This window comes from Apteryx mantelli, chromosome 2 (assembly GCF_036417845.1).
Source record: "Apteryx mantelli isolate bAptMan1 chromosome 2, bAptMan1.hap1, whole genome shotgun sequence".
Taxonomy (NCBI): domain Eukaryota; kingdom Metazoa; phylum Chordata; class Aves; order Apterygiformes; family Apterygidae; genus Apteryx; species Apteryx mantelli.
The window spans coordinates 147938101-147963164 of NC_089979.1; the positions used below are offsets into that span (position 1 = coordinate 147938101).

General features: G+C 37.1%; 1 protein-coding gene across 1 annotated transcript in view; it reads left to right on the forward strand.

Annotated features, from left to right (window-relative positions):
* Positions 1 to 18176: 18176 nt before the first annotated feature.
* MALRD1 (MAM and LDL receptor class A domain containing 1) overlaps positions 18177 to 25064 on the forward strand; it is a 303969-nt gene continuing 297081 nt past the window's right edge. The window contains exons 1-2 of the mRNA XM_013949322.2: positions 18177 to 18339; positions 22364 to 22504. Of these exons, the coding sequence (XP_013804776.1) occupies positions 18177 to 18339; positions 22364 to 22504 (304 nt within the window). The remainder of the gene's footprint in view (positions 18340 to 22363; positions 22505 to 25064) is intronic.

The following is a 25064-nucleotide window of genomic DNA, read 5'->3' on the forward strand; positions in this document are numbered from 1 at the left end:
ATAAGGTATTAGTCTGAATAATTAAAAGACAGAAAAGTAATTTCTGCAATTAAGAATTTAGCACTACATTAGTAAAAAGCTTAGATCAGTCAAGAATTTATTTTATTTTACAAATCATTATATAGCTGCCAAAATCATAATAATAAATGTGCTCATGAAAACCTCAAAAATCTAAAGCAATCTGTATTGGCCAATCACCTATATTACCTGTATACGTCAGAAATGGACACAATAATATAAGTTGAATTAAATAAAAAAATCCTGGTTATCAATTTCACTTGATTGGCATCACTTGAGCACCATACAGCAACCCAGAAAACCTAATTTGATTCACTTATGTGAATTATATTTAATAGTCCTGATACTAAGAAGCAGAATCAAGTTAAATTAAAAAAATGGACACCTGAAATTAGGCTCTTTAATTTGTAATTATTTTGTACAGCTTGAGGAAACACTGTTCTTTGGTAACTTCTGTATTTTTGCCTTTTATCTACATTCTAGGCTCATCCAATGTTCACTTTGGTAGAAAATCTGAGGACAGAGCTAAAGGAATAGCAGTTATGAGCATGATAAAAAAATAGGCTTTGCACAATATTAATTTACTTATCGAGGGGCTGGAAGAAGGAAGAGTCTAACTATCTTCATTGATAATAAAATTCTCATCATGCCATTATTTATCATGTCATTTATTATCTCATTTTGACTATGTCAACATGAAATCGTTATAAACTTCATGTAATGAAAAGCATTAGAGGGAGGGATTGGAGGGAGCATGTTCAGACACATTTCTGCACTAGTTGCACAGTTTTATTTGCATTATAGAGGTACAGGAAGAAAATAGCAGTGACAGATACTCAAAGAAAAAGAAGCAGTATCAAGTATATAGATTTAGAAGAAAATATTGGAATTGGATTCCTGAGAGAGAGGGATGGACAGAGTCAGAAAAACAGGAAAAATAAAGCATTTGTTGTCCCAGTCAAATATTGTACTGAGGAGGCATAAGCTGAACATCAACATTTTTCACAGCATTACAAAAGCAGGCTTTGGGCTTACAATCAGTAGCAGAATGGTACACTGGCTTAGCAAGGCAGTTAAACATGTGATTATGCTTTAATATTTTACACATGAATAGTCCTGCTGACTTCTGAAGGGCTTGATCCAAAGTTTTCAAAATGGGCTTTAGAGACTGTCCTAAGCATTAGCCGAGGAGGTGGAGGATGCTGACTGTATGCTGCTACATTCACTGATTTTGGGTTTCTCACTACTCTTCAAAATGCCTTAATTTTATAGAAAGTTAAGATTTAATATATTCTTAAAGTCAAATCCAACCAGGATTTAATTTCTTTTTCATATTTATGCTTTCACTTCAGATCTTGGTAAAATAAAGCAAGTTATTTAATATTTAAAACAAATATATCTTCTATACCTGGAGATTAATAAGTGTGGAAAAAATTATGATTATAATGCTAGATATATGATTCTGAAAATGAAATATGTAATTCTTCAGTACTTCTGGCAAGGGAATGGATTTAATATTTTTAAATGCTTAGAAATGTTAAGAAATGAAATGCAAATTTGTTTCTCTATTAAGTCAATACATTTCCATCTAAACTGAAGTGAAAAAGCCAGTACAGTGGGAGCTCTTCAGATTCAGACAATGCATAATATGAAAAACAGCATTCCCAATGCATTTGTTCTTTCTTTTCCAGCTCATTTACTTTCCATCTATAAGCCTATTTTGAGCTTCTATTACACAGTGAATGGTTTTCCAATTTATGCTACATTCATTCATATTTTACTTACTGTCATTAATAAAAAGAACACTTCTTTTGACTTTAAAGCTTATTTTTTATTGTCATAACTAAGTATATCTTAATTCCACTTAATTTTATCGCAATTTTACTTCTGGGGGTGGGAGAGGAGTTCATTCAGTTTTCCCAGCATTATATTCATACAAAAATGAAAGATCTTAGTTTTCTGCACAACCCACGAGAGACATTCTCTTAACTACTTGCATTTCATCCAAATCTTCTGTTTTCATCTGAAAGCCTGCCCATGTGGTAGGACTTGTTCCACTAGCAGCTTTAACCTCAAATAGTTCTTGTGTTCAGGAGCAAATCTGGGAACCTCAGTGTTCCCAGTGTTACACCGTGTGAACATATTCACGTGCACATACACACAGTCACATTGCTGCTAGTTACCACCCACTCCATCCTCCACAAGCCTGATGTTTTCCAAATCTTCTCTTCTGTGGGTAAATTTTTAACTAGTTACATACACTGTTTATTCCTGTTTGCAACTCTTTTTGTGCTCGAGGTGGCACAGGAGCTGTAATTATGACTGATGTAGTTATGTTTTCATATTATCCCTTTCATTCCCTTTTTGGGTGCTCTGACACCAGACTTGGACAAATGCTTGGGCAAAGCACAGTCCTTAGATCAGCTGTCGAGAAAGGTGAGAATTCTGGAGACTGTCTGTATACATGAAAAATTAATATTCCACATTCTCAGCCACCTTCTTTCATACAGATATAGGGAAACAAGGAGGGAGAAAGAATGGCTATTCCCTGGCGGAGGCGGCTATATAACAGCCTGCTTCCCCCACTTTTCTCCCCCCAAAACCCAACAGAATTTACATTTAGGAAAGTCCAGCTTAACAGCAATCCAAAAGCCTGTTTCTAAGAGAACTTTTGACTCAATTTGTTTTGCTAAAATCAACCAAAAGTGATATAACCTCTGACTGCTTCCATTTTGTGGTAGTGAGTACTGATGATTTTCAGGATAAGGTTCATAAGGAGATGAAAGATAATTACAGAATGAGATAAACCTGAGTTTTCCTTCACTAATGTGATGCATTTTTTAGTTTCACTAAACATGAGTTTCACAGACTTGGGCAGGAATTCTGAGGGGAAGAAAGAAATATTAACAAGAAAAAAAGGTGGCATATTTACAAAGCAGTAAACAGGAGGAATGTGGTTAATTTTCTTGCCATTCAAAATATTTTCCTAGTTCCACCATCTATTTTTTATTTTCTGTGAAATTATATTTTTCAAAAATGAACCCCAAATGAACATAGTACTGCAGTGCTAGCAAACTGGTGAGAGGCCCATTTCTATTGCTTTGGAGATGTGTATACTTATGTGTGGGTGACAAATTTATTTTCATTTTGCTGTATAGTGCTTTTATTTTGCAAGTGCTTTTAGCAGTGAGTGCCTGTGGGAGGCATCTAACAGTATTATTTAAAATTTCAGAAAGCAATTTTGCTAACAAATTGAATTAACTGCACATTGCAGCTTTGAGAATTCTGTCATTGTACCCTTTATTGGGGGTCTCGTAGCAGATTCTATAAAGACTGTGTTTTCTTCTGTGACCTAAACAACATGTTTTATTTTACTTGTTGGGATATTTGGATGGAACTCAAATGTAGTAACTCTCACTCAATCTGCTGTGTCCAGCCTGGCACATTTCTGGTCCATTTTGTTTGTTTCATGAGTGTGTGTTCTAATGCTGTCATTCCAGTCTTTCTTGGCTTTATTTTCTGCCATTTCTCCTGATTTTTAAACTGCTTTCTCTCTTTTTTTCTCAGCTCCTTTCCACTTAAATGACTGGGTACTCTATGTCATTTACACTTGATTAAAAATAAAAAATAAAAGGACTTTACTCAAATAGGTATAAATAATGCCTTTCCAAGAGTCTTAAAGATACATCAAAACATTATTAAATCAAGTTTCATATGATACCAGTAATTTAAGGGAGGCAGATATAATTTAAAATAAAAGCATATTGTTCTGATCATCTGGTCTGACTGTCCACATCCCAAAAGCAAATAATTTCATCCAGCTCTTGTGCATCAGTGGCGAATAGCATTATGCTCCTCTTGCATATGAGGATTTCAGTTTCTTAAAAATCACAAATTAGGCATGAGAAACAAGCAGACTACTCAGATTCCAGTCTCCTTCTCCTAACCACTAGTTACAGTGGTTAAGAATAGATCTCCTCTTGCTGTTGTTTATCTTGCTAGGAACTTAAATTGTCACAAGAAAAGGTCTGTTTCAGCTATTCACAGAAAATCTGATGCTATCTCACTTGGGCTTGCGTTCCGCAGTCATGCTCTGTCCCTATCTCTTTTCCCTGAGTTTCTCCTTTGAACACTCATTGCTCTTCTCCATGTTTTACACTGCTTACTCCTTTTACCCCTGTTTTCTGGTCAGATGTTTCCAGCAGTGTTGCGGAAAAATCCTAAATAAAGACAAAAATGTACAAAATCAGATGGTTTGGTGTAGCATCTGTGAACCAAAGTCCAAAAAGGCCAACGCAACTAATAATGGGAAGAGCAGAAAAACTAGCTGCTATTTGTTTTGTCATGAAATAAAGAGAAATGAATAGACATATACAAAAACACCTTTTCTCACAAGTAAGTAATCTCTGTGAGTTTTCAGTAACAGTAACCTCAGAGTATCTTTATTCTTTATGTGTATTTCATACACAGTCTCACTGGGTCAGCAGCGTAGGTGTCTGAGAACTAAAATAACCTTTATTATGCAATTACTACTTTAAAAATTTCAAAGGCTTCACTAATGCTCATCGGTATTTTGTGCAAGTCCTAAAATGATTTAGGAGGGAGATGTGTTCTAATATAATTATAGGAAAAAAGAAATATCAATTTTTTATTAGGTGAAAAAAATGCCAGGTGCATTCAACAAAATTGAACAGAGTGAATGACTCAGCATTAAAAAGCCAAGAAAAAAATCCATCTTAACTATATTTTTTCAGTATCTGGGGAAATGCCATTTTATAGGCACCCAATAAAGTATTCATCTATCATTATTCATTAAATTTTTGGTAATGTTTCTACTGTGGAAAAGTTCCTATCTTCTGAAAAGGCAAATGTATGACAAAATGAAACCTCAGCTGACCTGTCCCAGTGCATCTGTCTGTGGATGTTTTGGAGATTATTAAGGGGAACTGCAGTTCTGAAGCCCAGTGGATGGCAGTGGGGGAGCCCTCGCCTCTGGGCCAGCTGGTGTGGAGCACGGCTCCTCTGGGAGCTCGGCACTTCCCCTGCATCCTTTCCAAGATGTTGGCAGGGCAGAAAGGATGAGCCAGTGGTTTGGTGGATTGGTCTCCCCTTCCTTCCAGGCACTCAAGGCCTGAGGCAGTCAGAAAAAGCCTGGGATTTCAGAGGGCTGATGGGGAGGAGCCCTGGTTGCAGACCCAGCGGGTCTGAGAGCACAAGTGACTCCACAGAGGACTCTCTTCCCGACCTCTGGAGCGGCTTGCATGGAGCGGGCCTGTGTAGTCAGCTGTAAGCAAGCTGCAGCTGGAGTCCTGGGGCTTCATGTATCTGCCAGCAATTCTGTTTTCAATTAAAATGGCATTGTCAGCCCTACAGGCATAAGTGCAATGCCAAGCTGCTATGAAATTTCTTTTACGTTTATTTGTCCAGATGCACCTGCATCTGTATCCAAGGACCTAAGCACCTCCAGGCAAATAGAAATCAATGCCATGGTCTCTCTGAGTTTTCTTTTGAAAGCCTTTGCCATTACAATATCATAACAACAAAAAAGAAATCTATGAAAAAGAGTTTCTTTACCACTTGTCAGAATTCAATGCATGCCCACAACTTTATCCTAGAAAAGCACAGGCTTCTCTGGTATAAAGTTGTGGGTGTGCACTGCACACATTGGGTTGTAGGAGAGGACAATTAAGGGCACAGGACCTTCAGATGCAGTGTTAGAGGACAGTTGGGTAACTCTGTGTTTGCTGTCTGCATCCAAACTGTCTTTCTAGACCTTGCGAGGTACTATTCCTTCAGCCATGCCTGCTAGAGAGGGTTAGCTGAGTTTTGTAGAAAAGAATCTGGCCAGGGTTTGTGAAATGTAGAAGGTCAGAGCAAGATCAGGGCACCAGGACCCCGCAGTGACACGGGATGAGACAAACTGACAGTGTAGTTATCCTGTCAGTGATCTACTTGCTAGAGGGTTGCGTGCAAGAGATAAGCCAAAGGAGTTGTCTAATCTGTGTCGTTGATATTTCCTGCATCTGCCTCCAGCTAGCTGCAGGACTTAGTTTTATTCCGGTATTCTTTCTCATTTCCTATCAACCATTCTACTTCAGACTATGAGTTGACTTCTTTGATCTGGAGTTATTTATTCAAAACTTCTTTGGGTTCCAAGTAGAAATGAATCCCTAATTTTATTTTAGCCCTTGGCTAGTATTATTACAGATCTTTCCATCAGCTTTGCTGCAGGTCTGTGCTGATAGGTTTGTGCTATGAGCTTTCATGCCACCTGCTTTTGCAGTATGTGTCTTCACTCATTGCTGTGCATATTTAATTCATGCCACCAGGGACTGAAATTCATTACTATCTGTCGGTTGCTGTTTGCTTGTTTTACATGAAATGAGCCAGCTATGTCAATCCTGTTCATAGCCCATGTCTCAGAAAAGACTATAGCCAAAACTGGCACCTTTGCTGGCAACAGTCTCAGCAGAAGAACCAAGCAACTGAAGAGCTGTAAAGCTGGACGTAAACTGACAAAAATCTTAAGGAGCTCTGACATGTTAAATATCTTGAGAATCTCCTCCAAGGACATTGCTAACTTCTCATTCCCACATGTGAAGCGGCAATCAGGAGGGTCAACGTTCAGAATGGTACTTGGGTGTGTTCTGTTTTTTGGGGGGGAAAGTGATACTTTTTCAAAAGAAATTTCTTTTGCTAATTGACAACTTTTGTTATTATAACTTAATTTTAAAGAAAGATTATTTAGCTACATCTTTACAAACCAGTCTGAATTTATTGGGTGTTTCATGCCAAGTCACAAAGTTTGCTTTCTCTATGATCTTGCCATTAGATTTTTTAATTGAAAATGTCATTAGTAATTGTTTCTTCTAACCTTAGTAGAATATTCAAGGTAGGCTGTAAAATCTGGTCTATATTTACCACCCAAATAGAAAATAAACTGCTCATTGCAAAGTAATTTCTATCTGCTTGTGAAATGTTGCACTTGGCTCCTATCTCCTCCATACATGTAACTTTACCTGATATTAACATAGTCAAGTATTCTTTGATGGGCTACATCATTTCTACATAATTCATGCTAAAAATATAATTTTCTAGCAGTGATGGATGACCAGTTATTTATTTATTGTGTCTTGGGGTTTTACTTTCCAAAATAGAATTTTAATAGGCATTACATCAATTAATATTCATTTACCAGTCTTTGAAGATTAACTGCTAAGGGCAGAACTCTGACTACTATTAAGAAACAATCTTTTGATATCAATAATTATCTGGTTTCTGATTTTTTCTCCTATGAAGGCTGTGCTGAAATTACTACGGTAATATCTGGAGTCCTCAGATTTCCTTGATTGCAGTCAATGAGGCTTTTGGCCTTATGAAGGCAAGTGGAAGGCTCATTAATCAGCAAGGTTTTACTGGGAATAGGAACATGTTGAGTGTCAATGTTAAGTATTGCATCTGCACCAGCTGCTTTTGTCATTTGTCACATTTTTTTGATAGTTTATGTCTATGTTCTTGGATAAAGTTGAAGATTATGAAATGATGTGCCACTGATGGAAAGCGTCACTCACTCTTTATTAAAAGAGCCCACAAAATAGCTCTGGATGATTGTATGGAAGTGGTCAAGGATACAAGCATCAAACTGTTGTATTGTTCTTCACCCTGTTCTAGCCCAGTAAATAAGATTTTTGCCATTACCTGTAGCAGGTTACAGCCTTTGTATTAACTGACAGTGCAGGGTCTCAGGACCTGTGTGGGTTTGTATTGTCCTGAGCTTGTTTTACCAATTTATAGTGTTTCTCCTTTATTCTTTACAAGACTTTGAGTGTAACAGCTTCGTATTTATCAGATTTAGGTTATCTGACACTGAAATACAGGCACTGAGGAGGAGGAACAATTCTCTTGCCTCTCATTAGAATGGCAGACCCCCAAATATTTATGAATTTGGCATAATTTAGAACTTTTCAAGACTGAATTTTTTTCTAAATGTTCTGATAATATTCAGCTAAAATCTTCATTAGAGTTGTTTAATGGAGCTGCTGCTTATACAGTTAAAAAATACATACAGGAATTTGTTCACTCAATTGGGTAATCCTTTCTGATGTACTAAGTATCCAATTGATAACAGCTGTTGAGCATTTCAGATCAGTCAGAAAAAGCAATAAAAATGTGTTGTCATACTTGAAATAACCTGTTGTTATATATAACCATTACATTCATTTTAAACTTTTTAATTTAACAGAAGCATCCAATAAGTCTGACAATAACTGAAAACTATTGCTGCTGATGGTAGGCAATATATAACTGTGAAAAATAACAACCACTCTATCTTTGGAAATGAACAATCAGTGATATGAAACCTCAGTTGTGCCTTTGTCAGCTGCCTGACAATGCGTGATGCATCTCACAGAGGAGTGGATGGGATGAGAAATCATTTCTCTTTATCCTTTTTGTTTTTTCTTTTTTTGAAGTACTTGTAACTACATGCACTTCCAAAACACAGCAACCCTTAAAGTAGTTTCCCTTGCTGCAGAAGGACTATTCCTGTGGTTGTGGGCCCTTGCCATAGCAGCTTCTCTGTCATCTATGCTCTGAGATTTACAGCTCTTACAAGAAAATCTAGCACTTTTCTAGGCAGCTCCTGCTCCCATAATCTCTTTTCTAATGAAGCAGCTGCAGACTCTGTGCTTAAACCCAGGTGCAGAGGGTTAGTACCCACAGTAGTACCCATGACTATCACCTGTGGAGAAGCAGCAGGTTTGGCAAGGGCTATGAGAGGAAGGGTGGCTATTCAGGGAAATCTGGAGGGTGCAGGTTAGGCTAAAGTATTTTGAGTGTTTATACTGTGAATTGTTGGATTTAATTCTTTTCCCTGTGAATGGAGAGATCAATGTGTTTCTGTTGTCTCCTATTGCTGATGGGGCTGGTCCAGCCTGCCAAGGCCAGACAGTCTCTGAGATGTTGCTGGGAGCTTGGAGGGTGTTTTGCCTGCCTGGGGGGCTGGAGCAGGGAGTGCAAGGGTGTTTCTGATTCCCTGTCTGTGCTGGCTCTGTCAACATCACTCAGAGCAACTTCAATGTTCCTCTAAGTTATACCTATGACCGATACTCTATGAGAACTCTTTGAGTAGTGGAAAATATCACTGCATCTTAGTGGTGAAACCATTACTTAGGAAGGGTATGGGAGTTCTTTTTTTTTTTTTTTTTTTTTTTTTTTTTTAATATTCTTTGCTTATCCCACTGATGATCTTCCATTCTAGGTACAATGTAATATTAACAAGAGTTTGGGACCAGAGGGAGAAGGTATGTGATATTTGCTAATAAATTCTGATCTGTGAGAATTTATTATATTTCACATTAACTCACTAATGCATCTAGACTGAGATGCATATTCATTTAGCTTAGGTTTTAGGATTAAAGGGGTTTACAGAAGCAGTTAAATCCCTAGACTTACATAATAATGGCTGAAAGCTAAATCTTACTTATTTTATGTGATTTTTTTTTTTATGGTGATAGAATACAAAAATAATCAAAAACTAATAAGAACAGTGACATTTCCTACATTTCCTCAAGGTATGAAATTGCTGTAAGTATTACACAGCTCAAGTTGAAAAGTGCTTTCTGTAAATAACTGGTGTTGTCCAGGTTATGTTAAAAGCATAACTAAGCATTTTAGACTTGGGGTAAAGCTGCTCTATTAAGATAGCACATGGTGACTCCTTTGTTTATTTTAATTAAGTTTTTTTTCCAGATGAACCACATACTCTGAATTTTACACAATTTGTGCAAGTGTTGAGCTTCTACCATTAATCTTCCAAGTGCTGTAAATCCTAGGACTTTTCTCAAATCATGTGCATGCTTGTTGCTGTATCATTTTATTGCATAAAGTTCAGCTTTGCATTAATTGCACTGAAAGCAATTGTATGTTTTGGAGAAGCTGTTTTCTGATAAGAATGTCACCTTTTCAGTTTACCTCCCCCAATTTCAGAGCTGGGAAGTATCCCTATGTTGTTCTGCTTTGTGAAATATTATTTCTTTGGATGTCAAAATACTCCACTTATATTGAATTTTCACTTGCAACGGTGGAGAAAAGTTAGCTGTTAATATTATGTTCTATTTAACCTGCTTTGTCAGCTTGTGTCAGAACAACTTAGAATTTTTCAGACTGTTTCTCTAATTGATGAAGAAATTGAGATAAATGGAAATTTTGTTAAAGTTTTGTAGGAACATACTTCCTGTATCTTTTGTTTGGATCGACTTCCAGAAATGTGCTTAGGAAGTATAACCGTGCTGAAACTTCCATTAACAGTGTCATGCAAGAGACAAGCTGAAGCCAAAATCAATATCGAAAAACCTTATGGATAAATTAAAAGAGCAATTTTCTGGTTACTAAGGCATATGCTCTGTTAAGACTCCTTAGATTTCAGCAGCTCCTGGGCATGGGCATGTTTCAGGACTAAATAGAAATGCTCCTGCAATTGCAGCTCTGGGCTGTGCAGATCCTGCCTCTGTGGGCATGGGAGGTGAGCCTAGGGAGATGGCTTTCTTCCAGTTGTCTCTCTGATCCTGTTGCTGTTTTCAGCTAATGTTATGTGACAAATGTAATGGACAAAAACAGGCAGACAAACCGCGTGAAGGATTTGTCTGCCCTCACTTGAATGCCTAGAAGTTATAGCAAAATGTGAGCTAGTCATCTTAAGTTTGTTCTATTGTCAGCGGAAAACGCCCAGCCTCTCTGAGGGAGTCATCTCACCCAGAGAGAGACAAACGCAGATGACTTGCCCTGGGAAGGTGTTTGTCTGCCCCTGTTACCTGTAAAGCCTGTGGTCACTAGTTCAGACTTGAACAACCAAAGGTAGATTAGATGAATCCTCCAATGTATACGGCTGTGAAGGACAACAAATCTGTTGAAATTGGTTCCAATTTGATCTTAATAATTATATTTTCTTTCCAAAGTGTGGGAGGGGGAAAAAAAAGGCCTATTTATATTTCTTGGGGTGGAGGGAAGGCTGGCTCTTGTTCTGAGAGCTGTTAAGCATGTTTGCTTTTCAGGTCCAGTGAAGTGTGCCTCATCGAAGCAAATCCCTCAACTATTCCTGCTCGCTGGGTGAGCCAAAGCAGAGCAGCCCAGGAGTGTGTGAAATGGATTTGAGCTCCTGGAGCTCACCTAATGCACCTCAGCCACCAATAAGTGTCCAGTCCACAGGACCAGGCTGGAGCTTGTTTGAATTAACCCCCGTGTGAAATTCATATAATCTGAACAGAGGTCCTCAGCCCCATGGGTTTCACTCTACAGCTCTGCTCCTGCTGGAGAGCGCTACTCGTGAAAGTAGTTCTAGCTGAAGAGGCCTTAGAGGAACAGGGAGCTCTGTTGTAGCAGAGAACAGAACCAAAAGGCTGGATAGTAGGATATGCTGAAAGAAAGACTTTCCTATTGACTTGGAGACAACTGCATGAGGGTGGCATGTGCTGAAAGTTGTTGAACTGGAAAACATGTTTAGAGAAAAGCATCTTCCCCCTCTCCTCCCAACCTCTAAATCCTCTGTAGAAGGGGATAGGAGGTAGCAAGGTTTTCTTGTCATTTCAGAGTTACCCTATTCCAGTTCATAGCTTGTCTTCATTTGCTTTTCCCCTCTTAACCTGTAGGGGGAAAGAGGAGGAGCAATTCTATGGAACTCTTGTCAGTTGAGAATTGAAATCTTTTATTTTCCCCTTCAAATTCCAGATGTGAAAACAAATTTTAGCACGTGGTGTGCACTGAGTCAGATTAGTCTTTTTCTGTCTCTCCTTGATATTTTTTTCTCTCCCTTTTATCTACATCTGTCATATCTTCCTGAATGTGATGTGGTCTGCCATTACAAAGGTAGAATTTATGCTACCAAAAACGTTCCTGAAGTGTTACCTTATTTAAATCTTGATTCAACTGATTTTTACCTAGTGTACTATACTTTGTACCACCCTGCATTAACATTATGGACTTTTTCCTACACTAGTTTTAACTGTGGTGTTCATGCCACATCATGTTGTACACTGATATTGATTTTGGTTTTAATCTTTCAATTGATTCTGCTAATTTCTTCTAACAAATGGGGATGAGTGATAAGAAAACTTGCTCAGAATTCTTTTCAATTAAATATATTTATATCTTAGTCCTCTTTCAAATTAACTATTTAATTAGTGCATTTTAATTTGAAGCAGGTAGTATGCAATTATTGCCTTTCACATTATTGCTTTCATCTTTCACTCTTAAATACTCATCATAAATACTTGATACTTAAATACTGATCTGGTCAGAGGTTACTGCAATTGCTTGTCTTTCATTAGCAGAGGTTGTTCAGTTCCGATTTGACAATTAAAATCTAGAGCTGTCGTATGATGTTACAGATAGCATATTCTGGGAGACTGTTTCTCAGTATGAAGTCTTGGCAGAATAGTTGTGAATTGTTTCAAAGACATAATTTTATTTTGGTGCTTTTCTTAACTATAAGACAAAATTGGTCCTGTAGAAATCTTCTAAGTTTGTTTATATTGAAATGATGTTTACTAAAACTGTACACTAGGAGAAAAAATATATTAAAGGTATATACATTGCTGCTGTAATACTTCCTACTCTGATGGCATGGAATACTCTTACAGTCTTGCCCTTAAAAGGTTATATTAAACTTGATGAAATTTCAACTTCTCTGAAGATGTCACCATATTTTCCATTAAGTATTTCCTCCCTCCTCCTCCCCCCCCCCCAAAAAAAAAAAGAAAATAGTGCTGGCAACAAGTCTTTAATGCTGTTTCCAGATGATGAAACTAATATTCCATTTCTGAGTTCTCTCCTCTGTTTCATTTGCTGATAGTAACTAATAGTACAGAAACTTAATGAAGAATTGCTAACTGCCAATCCTTTTCTACCAAAATAGGTAACTTTCTGTTGACATGAAAAATAGGCATAAAAATGCAAAACACTTCTGTCACTATTTCAAAATCTATTTGCATTTATTTAGATGTTTCTTAAAACTCAGATCCCAAGTTAAATATCTACAACTTCCCCCCCCCCCCCAACTGATTTAGTTAAACAAGTGAAAAGGCTGAGAGGGTAATCTTTTTCACTTACAGCTAATGTATTCTGACTTGGCTTAAATGAAATGAGTTAGTTTAAACCAGGTTAAGCTGGCTTTGAGGCAAGTCATGCGGTTTTTTCTAGTTTGACTTTTTTTTCCCCTTTTTGAGAACTAATTGTTTACTAAATTAACTTTGAAAATAGACATGCTGCCTGACTCTGCTTGTTCTTCTTCTAGTTTCTCTGCAAAACTTCTGTTGTATCAGAAAATCTTTGCTTATTGCCAGTTCTCTGCTTCATCTGACACCTTTCTTATTTCTGCTGGTTTAGAGGTCTTCAGTCTGTCTCTGCTCCTCCTCTTTCTAGTTCTTCATTCTTCTTTCTGCTTTCAGGGTTCTGCTTGCAATTTAGTTATTGACGTGTTTGTCCTTTTGACTTTCTCTGCAAGTCTTTGCTTCTTGGTTACCTTTTTGTCACTTTTTGTGTTTCTCAGAGCTATGGGAAAACATGTTCTTCTTGCTCTTAATCAATGAGATGGCTGATACATAGTCAAGAAACCCTCCCTCCTCGTACATAGCCACGTAATCACACAAAAGACAACTTCCCTTTGTTTTTTGAACTCTTTGTTAGATCTTACCTGCGATGCGTTTCTTCTTTTTTTTCTTCATTGAAAGCCCTTGGATAACACATTACATGCTTTCTCAGAATTTGACACTTTTTTCATCTCTTTCTACTGCTGATTGAGAATTAATGATGATTCTGACTCATTGGATTATACCATTTTCATTCTTATTACTGAATTAGAGTATAATAAGACTGGAAATGAACACCACTTTCTGTTTAAAAATTTTTCCCACTTACAGAGTTTGTATACAGACTTTACAGGAAGAGAACAGCTTGGAATATTGCAGCAAAAATTTAATAAAATGTTGTAAGAAGGTTGAAAGACTGGGAAGTCCTGCCATCACAAAGCACAACTGTGTGAAGGGGAGTTGTTTGGTTTTGGACACAGATCTCTCCTGACTTTTGAAAGGAGTGATAGGTTAAAGAGAACAATGCAGGGGAAAAGAAGGGATGAGATTAAATACTGTATGTTGGAGAAAATGCTTTGGAAAACAAAGCAGCTGAACAGTATCCAGAAGGTTGTAAAGGCTTAAATGTTTTATATGAGACTTTATACACACTTTTTTCTATAAACTTCTAATCTAAGCTGTACTTATGCAAATGAAGCAAACATTTCAACGATGTGCATTCTTGATAAACTCTTTAATATATATTTTAATGAACTCTTAACTGTATTTATTAGTAGTTTTACTTTTCTTCAGGAAGTGTCCTAATCAGCTTACTGGCCTAAGGACAAAGTCTTAAAATGAAGCACACAAAATGCTGTCATCACAGAAGCACAGTGATGAATTGTATAGACTTGAACCGGATGAGCTGGAAAATGCTCTCTAGGCAGAAACTGAAAGCTTTATTAAATAAGCATATCTGCTTCTAGTCTTGGAAATAATAGGAATTTGCTACAAACTTCAGAATGTTAGCCTACAGGAGACACTGAAGAATACTCTTTGTACCTCAACATGAGATTTCTCACATTAAGGAAATATGGTTCTGCCACTGTACTTTGCAATGATTTACTTGTCTCCAGAGTAGGTTGCCAATCTTTCTTTAAGGATACTGTAGCACTTGTGCTTTCTAACCAACATATTGTAGTTAAAGTGGTATACCTAGTCTTAATTCTGCTCGCTGGGGCTAACAGGCAAATTGAAGGTATTCAGTGGTACCCGTGTTCTGGTTTTTTGCCCTTGGGAATATAGGGGTGGAAAAGATCTCTGGAGTTGCTGTCATCAGTTATGTGCTGCCACTTTGACAATTGTTTGATACTTTTAGTTAAGTAAAATTGTAGTTAAATGAAACTAGTTAGCTCTCTTTCATCCCACTACTTCTATCAGAGGAGTGCCAGAAGGCTTACATGATTGTCAGCCTAATTGTGACTATTTTCACAGCCATTTGCTTTGGGCTAAGACTGCCATTTACCTTTTGCAATAATTTTCTCCTCTTTTGACTCTCTCTCTCTTTTTCCTCTGTGTTTTGACATCTAAGTTTTTTTTTTTTTTTTTTAAATATCCCTGCTCTCTTCTTTTGCTAAACTAAACAAACCAAGTTATTTCAATCTTCTCTCACAAGGCCGGCTTTCTACTTCCTTGGGCTAGGAGTTCTTTGGAGACTTTTGGAATGGCTGGATCTCCTCCTTCTGACCTGAGTTCTAAGATCTTGGGCTCACCCTCATAAAAGCTCTGTCACAACTGGTTGATTTCAGTAAAAAATTATGGTTTCAGCAATCAATGTTTTAAGTATTTTTGAAATCAAAATGAAAGTGTCCACAGGTAAATATTTTGTTTAACGTATAACCAACATATAAACAAATTTAATTTGCTTAAAATATTAATCAAATCAAGCTTAATAGAAAGTAGTGCTTACATGAAGCAAGATTTCTATTGCATGAGCTAATTATTGTAGTAAGGAAATATGAATCTTTTCAAAGGCTTCATTTTACAAAAATCTCCTACCTGTGAGCTGACATGTCATTTACCTAGTTCTTGGTTGCACCAGAATAAAAACAGCTGCTACTTGTACTTTATTAATCATGTTTTGATTTTTCTTTTCTTTTCTTTTTTTTTCTTTAATACTGGTTCCTGGAGACTGGTGGCTATGTAGGGATCTCAACTTCATTGGCTTTTGCTATTAACTGGATAGTTGAATTTGTCTGTTGAAATGAAACTTCTTGTTGGTGTACTACACTATGGCTCAGACTTCGAAGATACTTTCCTATGGACACTTACTTTTCTTTGCAGTTTTCATGACTTAATGAATTCTTTGCTCTTTATTCTAGTTAATGGCTTTTGGAATCAAAATGTAGATATTTTAAGTCAGCCAAATTGTTTATTTGGGGATTTCATTAAATGTACAGTAAAGTGTGACAATGAATTTTTCCTGAAAATCTTCTGTGTTTCATAAGAAATCCCCCAGTCTGCATGTCCCCTTTCTCCCAATTTTGACACTTAGGATTTCAGGTTATTGCGCTGAGTTGTGCTGAAAACTTCTATACAGCTATGACTCATCTAAATGATGAGTACTTAAGACAATTCACTTTATAGTAGTTATTTTCAGAAGTTGTCTATAAGTGCAGCCCACCTGACAGCTTGACAACTGGGATTAGACAAAAGGCAGATAAAATGATAATGGTTCTATGGTTCCTATATAATAGCATAGACCTGTTGGGATTTCAGGACCTGATTTTTTTTTTTTTTTTTTTGAAAAGTGATCAATAACATCACTGTTGAACTGAGGCTTAGTTTTTAAGCTAGGACCAATAGCAGAAAGGTTACCAAACCGTGCTGTGCTGAGCAGACCATTGCTGGTGGTCCTTGGAACAAGGTGAAGAAGTTCTGATAATTGTAAATAAGAGAATTCTCTACCATACCAGCTTCTTGAATTACCAGCTTCTTGAAATGTAAATGTAGCTTTGTGGAGCAGAGATTTAACAACATGTTTATTGTGAGTATGACCCAGTGTATGTGAATGCATTCCCATGATTTAAGATTAGTGTGAAATGAAATATCTGGGGATTTCCCAGAACCACTCTTGGCATTTGTGTGACCTTAAAGCCTGTTTAAATCAGTTTATTCTACTTAAGTGCAAAGCTTCAGAAATCACTTTATTCAAAGACAGATGGAGTGAAGTCGAGCACTAAAACCTGCCTTACAATAGGTGCCTAGCCTGGATTCAGGAGAGAGCTAGGTTTCTAGCAGTTACCAAGTGAACACTGACAATGCGGTTCTCCAGAGCCTGGATTGAAGTCTTTAGAAAATCTAAACTCTGGGTTTATCTTCCTCCAAAAGGACATGAGGGGTGATTTCTCTGAAATCTGCCTTTCTCAATACAGTGTTTGCTGATTGTAAACTAACCTTTAGAGGTTTCCCATAACTTTCAGTCAAGTGATTGCTTCAGTGGGGGCATTGAATTAAGTCTCTTATACTGATGGAATCCACTTGCATGATTTCAATCACATTGTATGAAGACGCTTTTGTAATGAACACTTGATAGGTGTACCATATAATGAACTGTGAATCTATTTATATGATGCAAATCCACTTAGGGTTAGTAGTGATGGTAGTGTTCCCTAAATATGGATTCCTGGAATGAATGACACTTTTGACAAATTCTGACTGTTCTTGTTTGTGTGATCATGTTGGTCACTGTTCATAAGGATTCAAATACAGTATCTCAGATATCTCTTAAATTTTCCTGACCTTGGGTATCTTTAGTAGTAAGGCAAAAAATGATTTTTCCAGAAAATACTGGAATTTAGCCATTTCTGAAAAAGCAAGTATTTGGGAAGTACTTTCAAAGAGCCAGATCATTCATACATTGATGTGAATGGTTTTTGGAGATATGAATCTTATAGTTAAAAATCAGGTAGTCTGAATTACTTCAATCTTTATCTACAATTGTAGCCCACATTAGTAATAAATAGATACCAGGTTCAACTATCAGTATCATATATGTAGAGGCTTTGAAAATTCTCATTCTTTCCCTTGATCACTCAATTGCAATCTCTTTGATGTAAAATCAGTGTAGAATTTAAATCTGCTTCTACATCTGATGTACAAACTCTTCGCATTTTTTTTTTAAGCATTTTGCCAATTCCCTCTGAGAAGAGAGATCTTTATGAATGTTGGTCATTGAGTAATTATACTGTGTTATCCTGTAATCTTCTTATCAAATATGTTTGCAAGCTATCGGGCAATAAATCCAGTCAGTAAGTTAATGATATACACTTGACTTGCATAGCATGCACCACCATTTTAGTCATAAAACCATGTTAAAATTCAGTTAATTATTATCTAAAGGCACACCAGGTACCAGGTACCATTTCACAGAAGCCATGTTTCATTTAAGCTGCAAATTCTGAAAGTGTGATTCTAAAAAAACGTGTTTCAAAGTGATATGCCTGAATGCTGCTTTTTTCAAGGATTCTTCATGTCAAAGAGTAGATAGTTAAAGTAAATCTTTTCCAAGTGAGAACTTGGATAGTAGCATAGCCAATGAACAAACTCATATTCTTCTGTGTGTTATGTTGTTTTGCTCCTGCGGATATTTGGTCATCTACAGGACCTGAATTCCAGTGTGGTGATGGCTCCTCTGCTACGTCTGGGGAATTGTGCATTTTCACCAACCAGTGTGGAGGCAGCAGTGATGAAAAACAATGTGAGTCTCGGTTGGCTTCATCGTAAGTGTGATAGAGTTTGATAACTGAACCTGGCAGCGGTGAGCACTGGAGGGGATCTTTCATGTTAGAAAAATATTAGGAAACTTTTATTTTCCCCTCTCCTTCATCTGATTTTCTAAAACTCAGATTTGATCTGTTTGATTTTTTTCAACCTCTATACACTGCACTCCCTTCATTAATTTTCTTACTGATGTTATGTAGCAAAGGAGCTCCTCATCCACTTTCAATTCCAAGGAAATTTAACAAATATTACTTTATTTTAATTCATGTTAAAATTGCTTGCTGAAATTCAGATTTCATCTGAAATACCTGGTTCAAGGTATAACCAGCAATGGCATACTTGCAAACAGCAAGTCAATACAATAATTTCCCCCCCCAGAGAGAAGGGGGAAAGCTTTCTTGAATTTATGAACTGATAGCCCTAGCTTAATCTTTGCAACATTGAGAGGATATGAATATGGTAGTTTCCACTTCCCTTAGAGGAACTGAGAGTGCATTAGAACTGATGTAATCTGAGTAAATTCTCATCAGAAATCTATTTCCATAACACCATAACATAAAAACATTTTCCAAATGGTTTCATATGATCCATAAGGTAGTTCTGCTCTTTGAGTATCCTTTTTTGGAGTAGAAAGATAAGCTTGCATTTATTGAAACTCATAATTTTAGTTAAAAAATTGGATAACTTCACTTACCATGCAACAAAGGTAGCTACTGTATTTGTTATTTTTTGGTTTTAGCTTAAATTTAAGTGCAAGTAATCTTTAGATGAATCTGTATGGTTTTTGTCCCCTGAAAAATACTAATTAGTGCAATGATGTGATGATTATATTCAGTTCATCAGTGTGTTAGTGGTCAGTGCATTCAGCCGAAATCTTGGAGAAAGAGAAGCAACTTAAATCTGGGTTCCTCATATTACAATTGTGTGCCAAAATGCCTGGGGTTTTGCTTATGCCAATATGACTCTTGGTTTCATCCAAATATGATTCCTATATGTGTCTGATACAGGAGTCTAAAATCAACTCTAGGATACTTGATTTTTGTTTTTCTACACATAAGACAATTGTTAAGACTGTATAGGATAATACTACACCTCATAACTTTATTGTATGAACTAAAATATATCAAGGTAGAAATGGATGATGATGCCCCTGGCTGAAAATTATGCCTGTTCAATCCCCTCATGTGTGACTAATGCATCCAAGTTTAGTGTATTTTCTGTCACTTGCACAAGACACTGTTTTATGTTACACTTTGCTGCATAGGCTTGAAAGTCTCATTGTGCTTGGTCCTGGTTTCACTACATTTCCTCCAGGCAGGTTTCTCTAATGCAGTTTCTACTATGGTTGCAGAATAAGTAGCAAGATATGCTGTATGCGTTCTGTTAATTTTTGCATAGGCTTTTTACAGCTGTTTAGCAACATACTGCTATAGGCTAATGCTCTCTATGAAAAAGAATAGTTTACAGAAACTGTAGCCTATGGGCAGTGTAACAAATCTGAATACCAAATAATGTTGTGTTTAAATTGGGGTGAGTAATAGGTGTAGAACTGGGCTCTGAATTGCAGTTTGTGGATTCTAGGGCTGCTTGGATTGTGGTCTGGATCATACCAGTAAGGAATTTAGTTCTCAGTCACAAAGAATCAGATGCTGACTTGAACATTTTTGCCAAGTTTTTGTTTTCCACTTGGACTTCAGCTCTGCAATCTGATGTTCATGACAGATCCCTGCTGTTTTCATTGGGTTCCACTCAAGTTTAAAGTTCTTTCTGCACTGAAAATTTTTCAGGGTTGGAATTTCAGATGACTCATTTTATCATCATTTTTGGACTTCAGATGTGGCCAGTTTGTGCTTTGCCCACAGTATCAGGAAAGCAGTGTGATTAAACCCTGCAGTCACTTTACCTCTGAACTACTCTTGCAAAATGCTCACTAGAGGACAAATGACAAATAACTACTCTTAAAAATATTTTGCTCCCTGATGGTATCCAATGGTTAGAGGATACTTTTCTGTGCCTGAAATGATCATATTTCCGATGATGAGGACCATTTCACACCTGGAGTAGAACCTTGCACTATAGTGTGTTTCTCTGAGATGTAGACTTCAAGTTTTACTTAGTGTTTACTTTAAATATTTGCTTTCTTAACAAGAAATTCTGCAAAAATGTCTAGAACATCCCCCACATTTCCTTCTGGTCTCTTCCTTTCAAAGCAATAACTTTTTATTTTTGTGAATCTATTTCAGAAAAATTACATTGGATTGCTTTCAGGTTAGATGTTCTGTGAGAATGAACATATCTTTTAAAACTTAATCATGAGCGATCAAGGTTTTTTAATTTAAAAGGAGACTGTGCTTATTACTTCATACTTGTTGATTTTTAAATTGTTTTTTTCAACCATGAGAAAATTCCTGTGAAATTATTGAGCATGTCTTGGGCATTTTATGTAACATGAAGTGGATATACTCCAGCAGTATTTGTTTTTGATGAACCATTGATGTGCTTTTCAGTCACTTAAAGAGCTGAAGCAATAAAAGTTGGCTGATTCATCAGCCAATCTGCACATTAACTTGAGTCTTAAATGCTTATATCAATGTTTTTCCTCTTTCTTGCCTTATAATTAACTGTTGCGGTAAGTTGTTGTGAATATGAAAGCCTTGAAATTGGACATCATAGCGTGACTATAAATGCAGCAGCTGCAACTTTATTTAAAATGATTAGTGAACTGTGATCCAACCTAGAACATAGAATAGTCCAAAAGTGTTGTCAGTGGGCCTGAGGTGAGCACTAATTTGAGAGGCAGCACAAAGGCTCTGTAGTTCTCGCATTTAAACAGAAATCCTGATTAGAAAGCAGAGTCTCAACCTGCTCTTCTCCTCTGCATCAGGGGAGAAACAGATGAACTGAAAGGTGCCACACAGTGCATGAAATTTGAAGACAATCCTGGATAGTGCCCTGCTGCTTAGGATGAAGTTGCAATAAACCTGCTGTCCCTCCCTCTCTCCATCCCTTCTTTGTTCGTCCCTCCCTCCCTGTAAGGAATTATTTATATGGTAGCATCCTCACCTCAAATTTCCTGGAATAACGGGTCCACCAGACTGGATCCAGTGCTAGGACACACTTTGCACCCTTTTTTCTAACCTCTGTTGCCCAACGGGGGAATGTGAAAGGATGGGAGAAGCAGTCCTTCCCCACCACTCTAGAAAATGCTTTGGAGGAGGAAAAGGTCAGTGGGAAGGCAAAGAGGGAGGAAAATATGTGTTGTTCTGAAGACTCACTCTGAGGACCAGAGGTCTTCTCTGAAGAGTGTTTTGTGCATTAATGTAGCAGCTTAGTAAGCAAAATGAGCACTGGTGAACTTTGGAACATAGCAGAAAGGTGAGGCTCTCGTCATCTGCCATTAGGTCCTGTGGGATTTCTGGGACTGGGCTTGTTCTCTGAAGTCCCTGAAAAATGCAGGTTGTGATATGATTAAATAAACAATAGTAGAATAAAAATATTTTTGCTATCTGGTTATTTTGTGGTGTTGAGTCTTTGTTTCTTTATGCAAGAACCCTGGGTAGAAATAAAGTGGTTGTACTGAAACTTTTCAGCTAATAACTGCAGTATATTTAAAGAACAGCCTCTGTGTATAAGCTCTATGTGTATATACGAGCTTGTACAGCTTCCTACAAGTATATAGCTACACACACATTTGTGGAGAAAAAGACGTGGTATAGCTATAGTGATATAAAGTAAATGGACTGTTCCTTTTGCAACATTCATTCATTCTTGTTCTTTTTCCACTGCACTGTTTTTTGTTTTTGTTCTTGACCTAAAAATTGTAGTGTTTCCTATTTTTTATAGAATACCTTTTAGAATTATTTTTTTGTGCTAATTTAATTACAAACAGTGGTTAAGAATGTGTTCCTTCTGTTTCTGGATTTACTTATGAGTTGTGCATATGTTCAGTAAGTCAAAGCATTCTTGCGTAGAATTTCTGGATTTTTTTTTTTTTAATTTAGGTTCATCCTGTGAAAAGTGTGACTTTGAAACTGATCTGTGCAAAGCCTTTCCTGAATTGAATTTACAACCTGCATGGATTAGAAGAAATGGCCAATCTGGTATGGGATCGCCTTACTCTGACCATACTGGGAATGACACCGGTAAGAATCTTCATGCCCTCTGAAGAAACCACAGGCTTTTACACATTATGTATGTCTCTATTTTGTTTACTTAAAACTGCTGTTTTCCTGATAGTTCAGCTGGATTCAGCCATGTGTTTTTTGAGATAAAATAGAGAGATGTTAGGGCTGCTAGATGATTGTAATTACAATGGCCCAGAATTCCAGGAAAAGAAATTATTCTGGAGAGCAGCTCTGGTTATCTTTGAGAAATAAAGAATGAGTCATCAAGACTTATGTTGATATGCAGTGACTCTCCCTGAATCAGCTCTGCCTGTTTTGGAGATATCTGGTTATAATTTCAGTCTTCATAGTTGCAAAGTTTAGAAATGAGAACTGGATCCCTCATTTTATGAGATGTATTTAGATCTTTTCTTGGATTGGCTTCTGAATGCCCAGAGTATGCATATCTGTTATCTGTGAATAATATTACTGTTCCAAATATTTTGAGAGAAGGTGACTTTGGATCCGGGAACTGGAAGAGCTCTACTAGCCTGTGTGAGCCAGCTGCTCTCTCAATCTTATTAAATTTCCACTTTCCATCGAAGACTGTCCCTCCGCTAAACAATTCATTGTCCCTGTCCCCAGAGAGAATACGTTCCCTACCATCCCTCCTTGTGCTTGTGCAATCTCCAAGTTAACCCTCCTTTCTAAAACTTGGTTTCTTCCTTCTCTAGTACATGAATTTCTTCCAACTTTTTAGCTGACTTGAGCTGTTTGTTTTGTTTTTAAAGCTGCAGTGCATCCTTTTCTACTTTCCAAAGTTGGTGTTGTAAGAAAGAGGGAAGGAGGGAAAGAATTAGATGGGTGCACTCTATTACAGTAAAAATGTGGGCTGGATGAAATAGTCACCGCACACTGATTAATGCTCTTATCCACACTTTCCTTGTTCTTGCTCCCAGTCCACCCTCTGCTCACCTCTCATGCACAAATAGATGTACAGGAGTCCCAAAAGCAGGCCTCAGAAGCAGTCATGCAAGGTCAGAGTGTGCAAGAATATTAAAATATATAGTTTTATAAGGGATTAAAGCATCATTGTGAGATTGGCTCTAGCCTATGTTTTTTTCACATGACTCCTAAACTGTGATTATTTGGGAGTACAGAAATCTGTATGGTTCTGAAGCAAGTTAAACCTCCTACACATTGCATAAACTACCAAACAGAAATGAGTTACATTAACCTAATGTGAATTGGTGTTTTAGAGGTGAATATGTGAAGTTATTCTTTAGAAATCAACAAAATTAAAAATTTCTATGCAATTTTCAAGTTTTTCATTTACCAAGAAAAACCCACCCAAAAATCTTTTCCCACAAGTCCTCGTTCCACAGCTTAAACTCTTCATGGTGTTCCATAATTGGGAAGCTTTACCCATGCAACATGCTTCTAACAACTTCATTTTCTGCTTATGTAGCATACAAGCAAATCCTGCTGTGTGTGCTATGCTTCTGAAAATAAGGATCTGTTTAGTGGAGTGCTGGGTTAAGCTAATGTTAGTGCAAAAATCTGAGCTACTCTCCAGGCCATTTTGACAGAGGCAGGTTTTAATCTCAAGTATGAAAGTTGTGAAACATTCTCTCTTTAAAACAATAACATCAAGAAGTAGATAAAAGACAAATACTATGGAATAAAAATATAATAAACTCTAGGATAGAATCAAAACTAAGTTACCAGGCAACAGTGTCTTGCTCTACCTGAAGTTTCTAGGGTATTATGTTTGTTCAGTAGCATATAGCATTTTTTCAGGAGGTACTGAAGACCTGAAAGTCATCTTGCCTAAATCCAAAGAAGGTCACCCTCATCTTGCTAAGAACTTGTGAGAGTGGGATGAAGGGGGAAGCTAACTTATGCAGGCATCCAAAACCAGAGCAAGACTGAGAACCAACAACTTCAAATGTTTGTTACAGAGCAGACAAAGCTGCTCAGTTGGAAGAAAAAAGATCACCTGTATATTCCTATCCGCTTGTCCTGTGGGCTTAGTCAGCATTGTCTGCCATGTCTAAATTGAACTGCAGCCACGTTCGTGTAAGCTATTTTGACTGAATAATAGAAAGCTTGAATATTTGCACCTGTTCAGCTTGATGAGAGGTTGTGCACTCAGACTAGTGAACTGAATGGCTATGGAGAGCTGAGCATATTCAGTTATTTCAGTTTTCTACCTAATGAGAATCTCTAAACTGTAATCTTTCATTTTCTGAGTGCTGTTTCTAGTTGTCTAGGAAACGCTTATCTCCTTATGGTAACTCAAAGTTTTTCCACTGCTGGAGACTTGGCAGGCTTTTTTTTACTTTAGTTCCTGCTTAAAAACCAGAAAAGACATTGTATGGTGACAACTGAGTCCCACAGCATAGTATTAAAGGGAGCAGTTCCTGCCATTGTAAGTAATTGCACACACATCAACAAAAAGAGCGAAGTTCATGAGATAGATGCAACTCCTTTGAAGATTTACATAATCATTTACTAGAACCCAACTGTTTAGCTTTCTCCTCGTGGTTCTTATTTTCCTTGATAATGTAGCTGGACGGACTGGTGAAAACTATTTTAA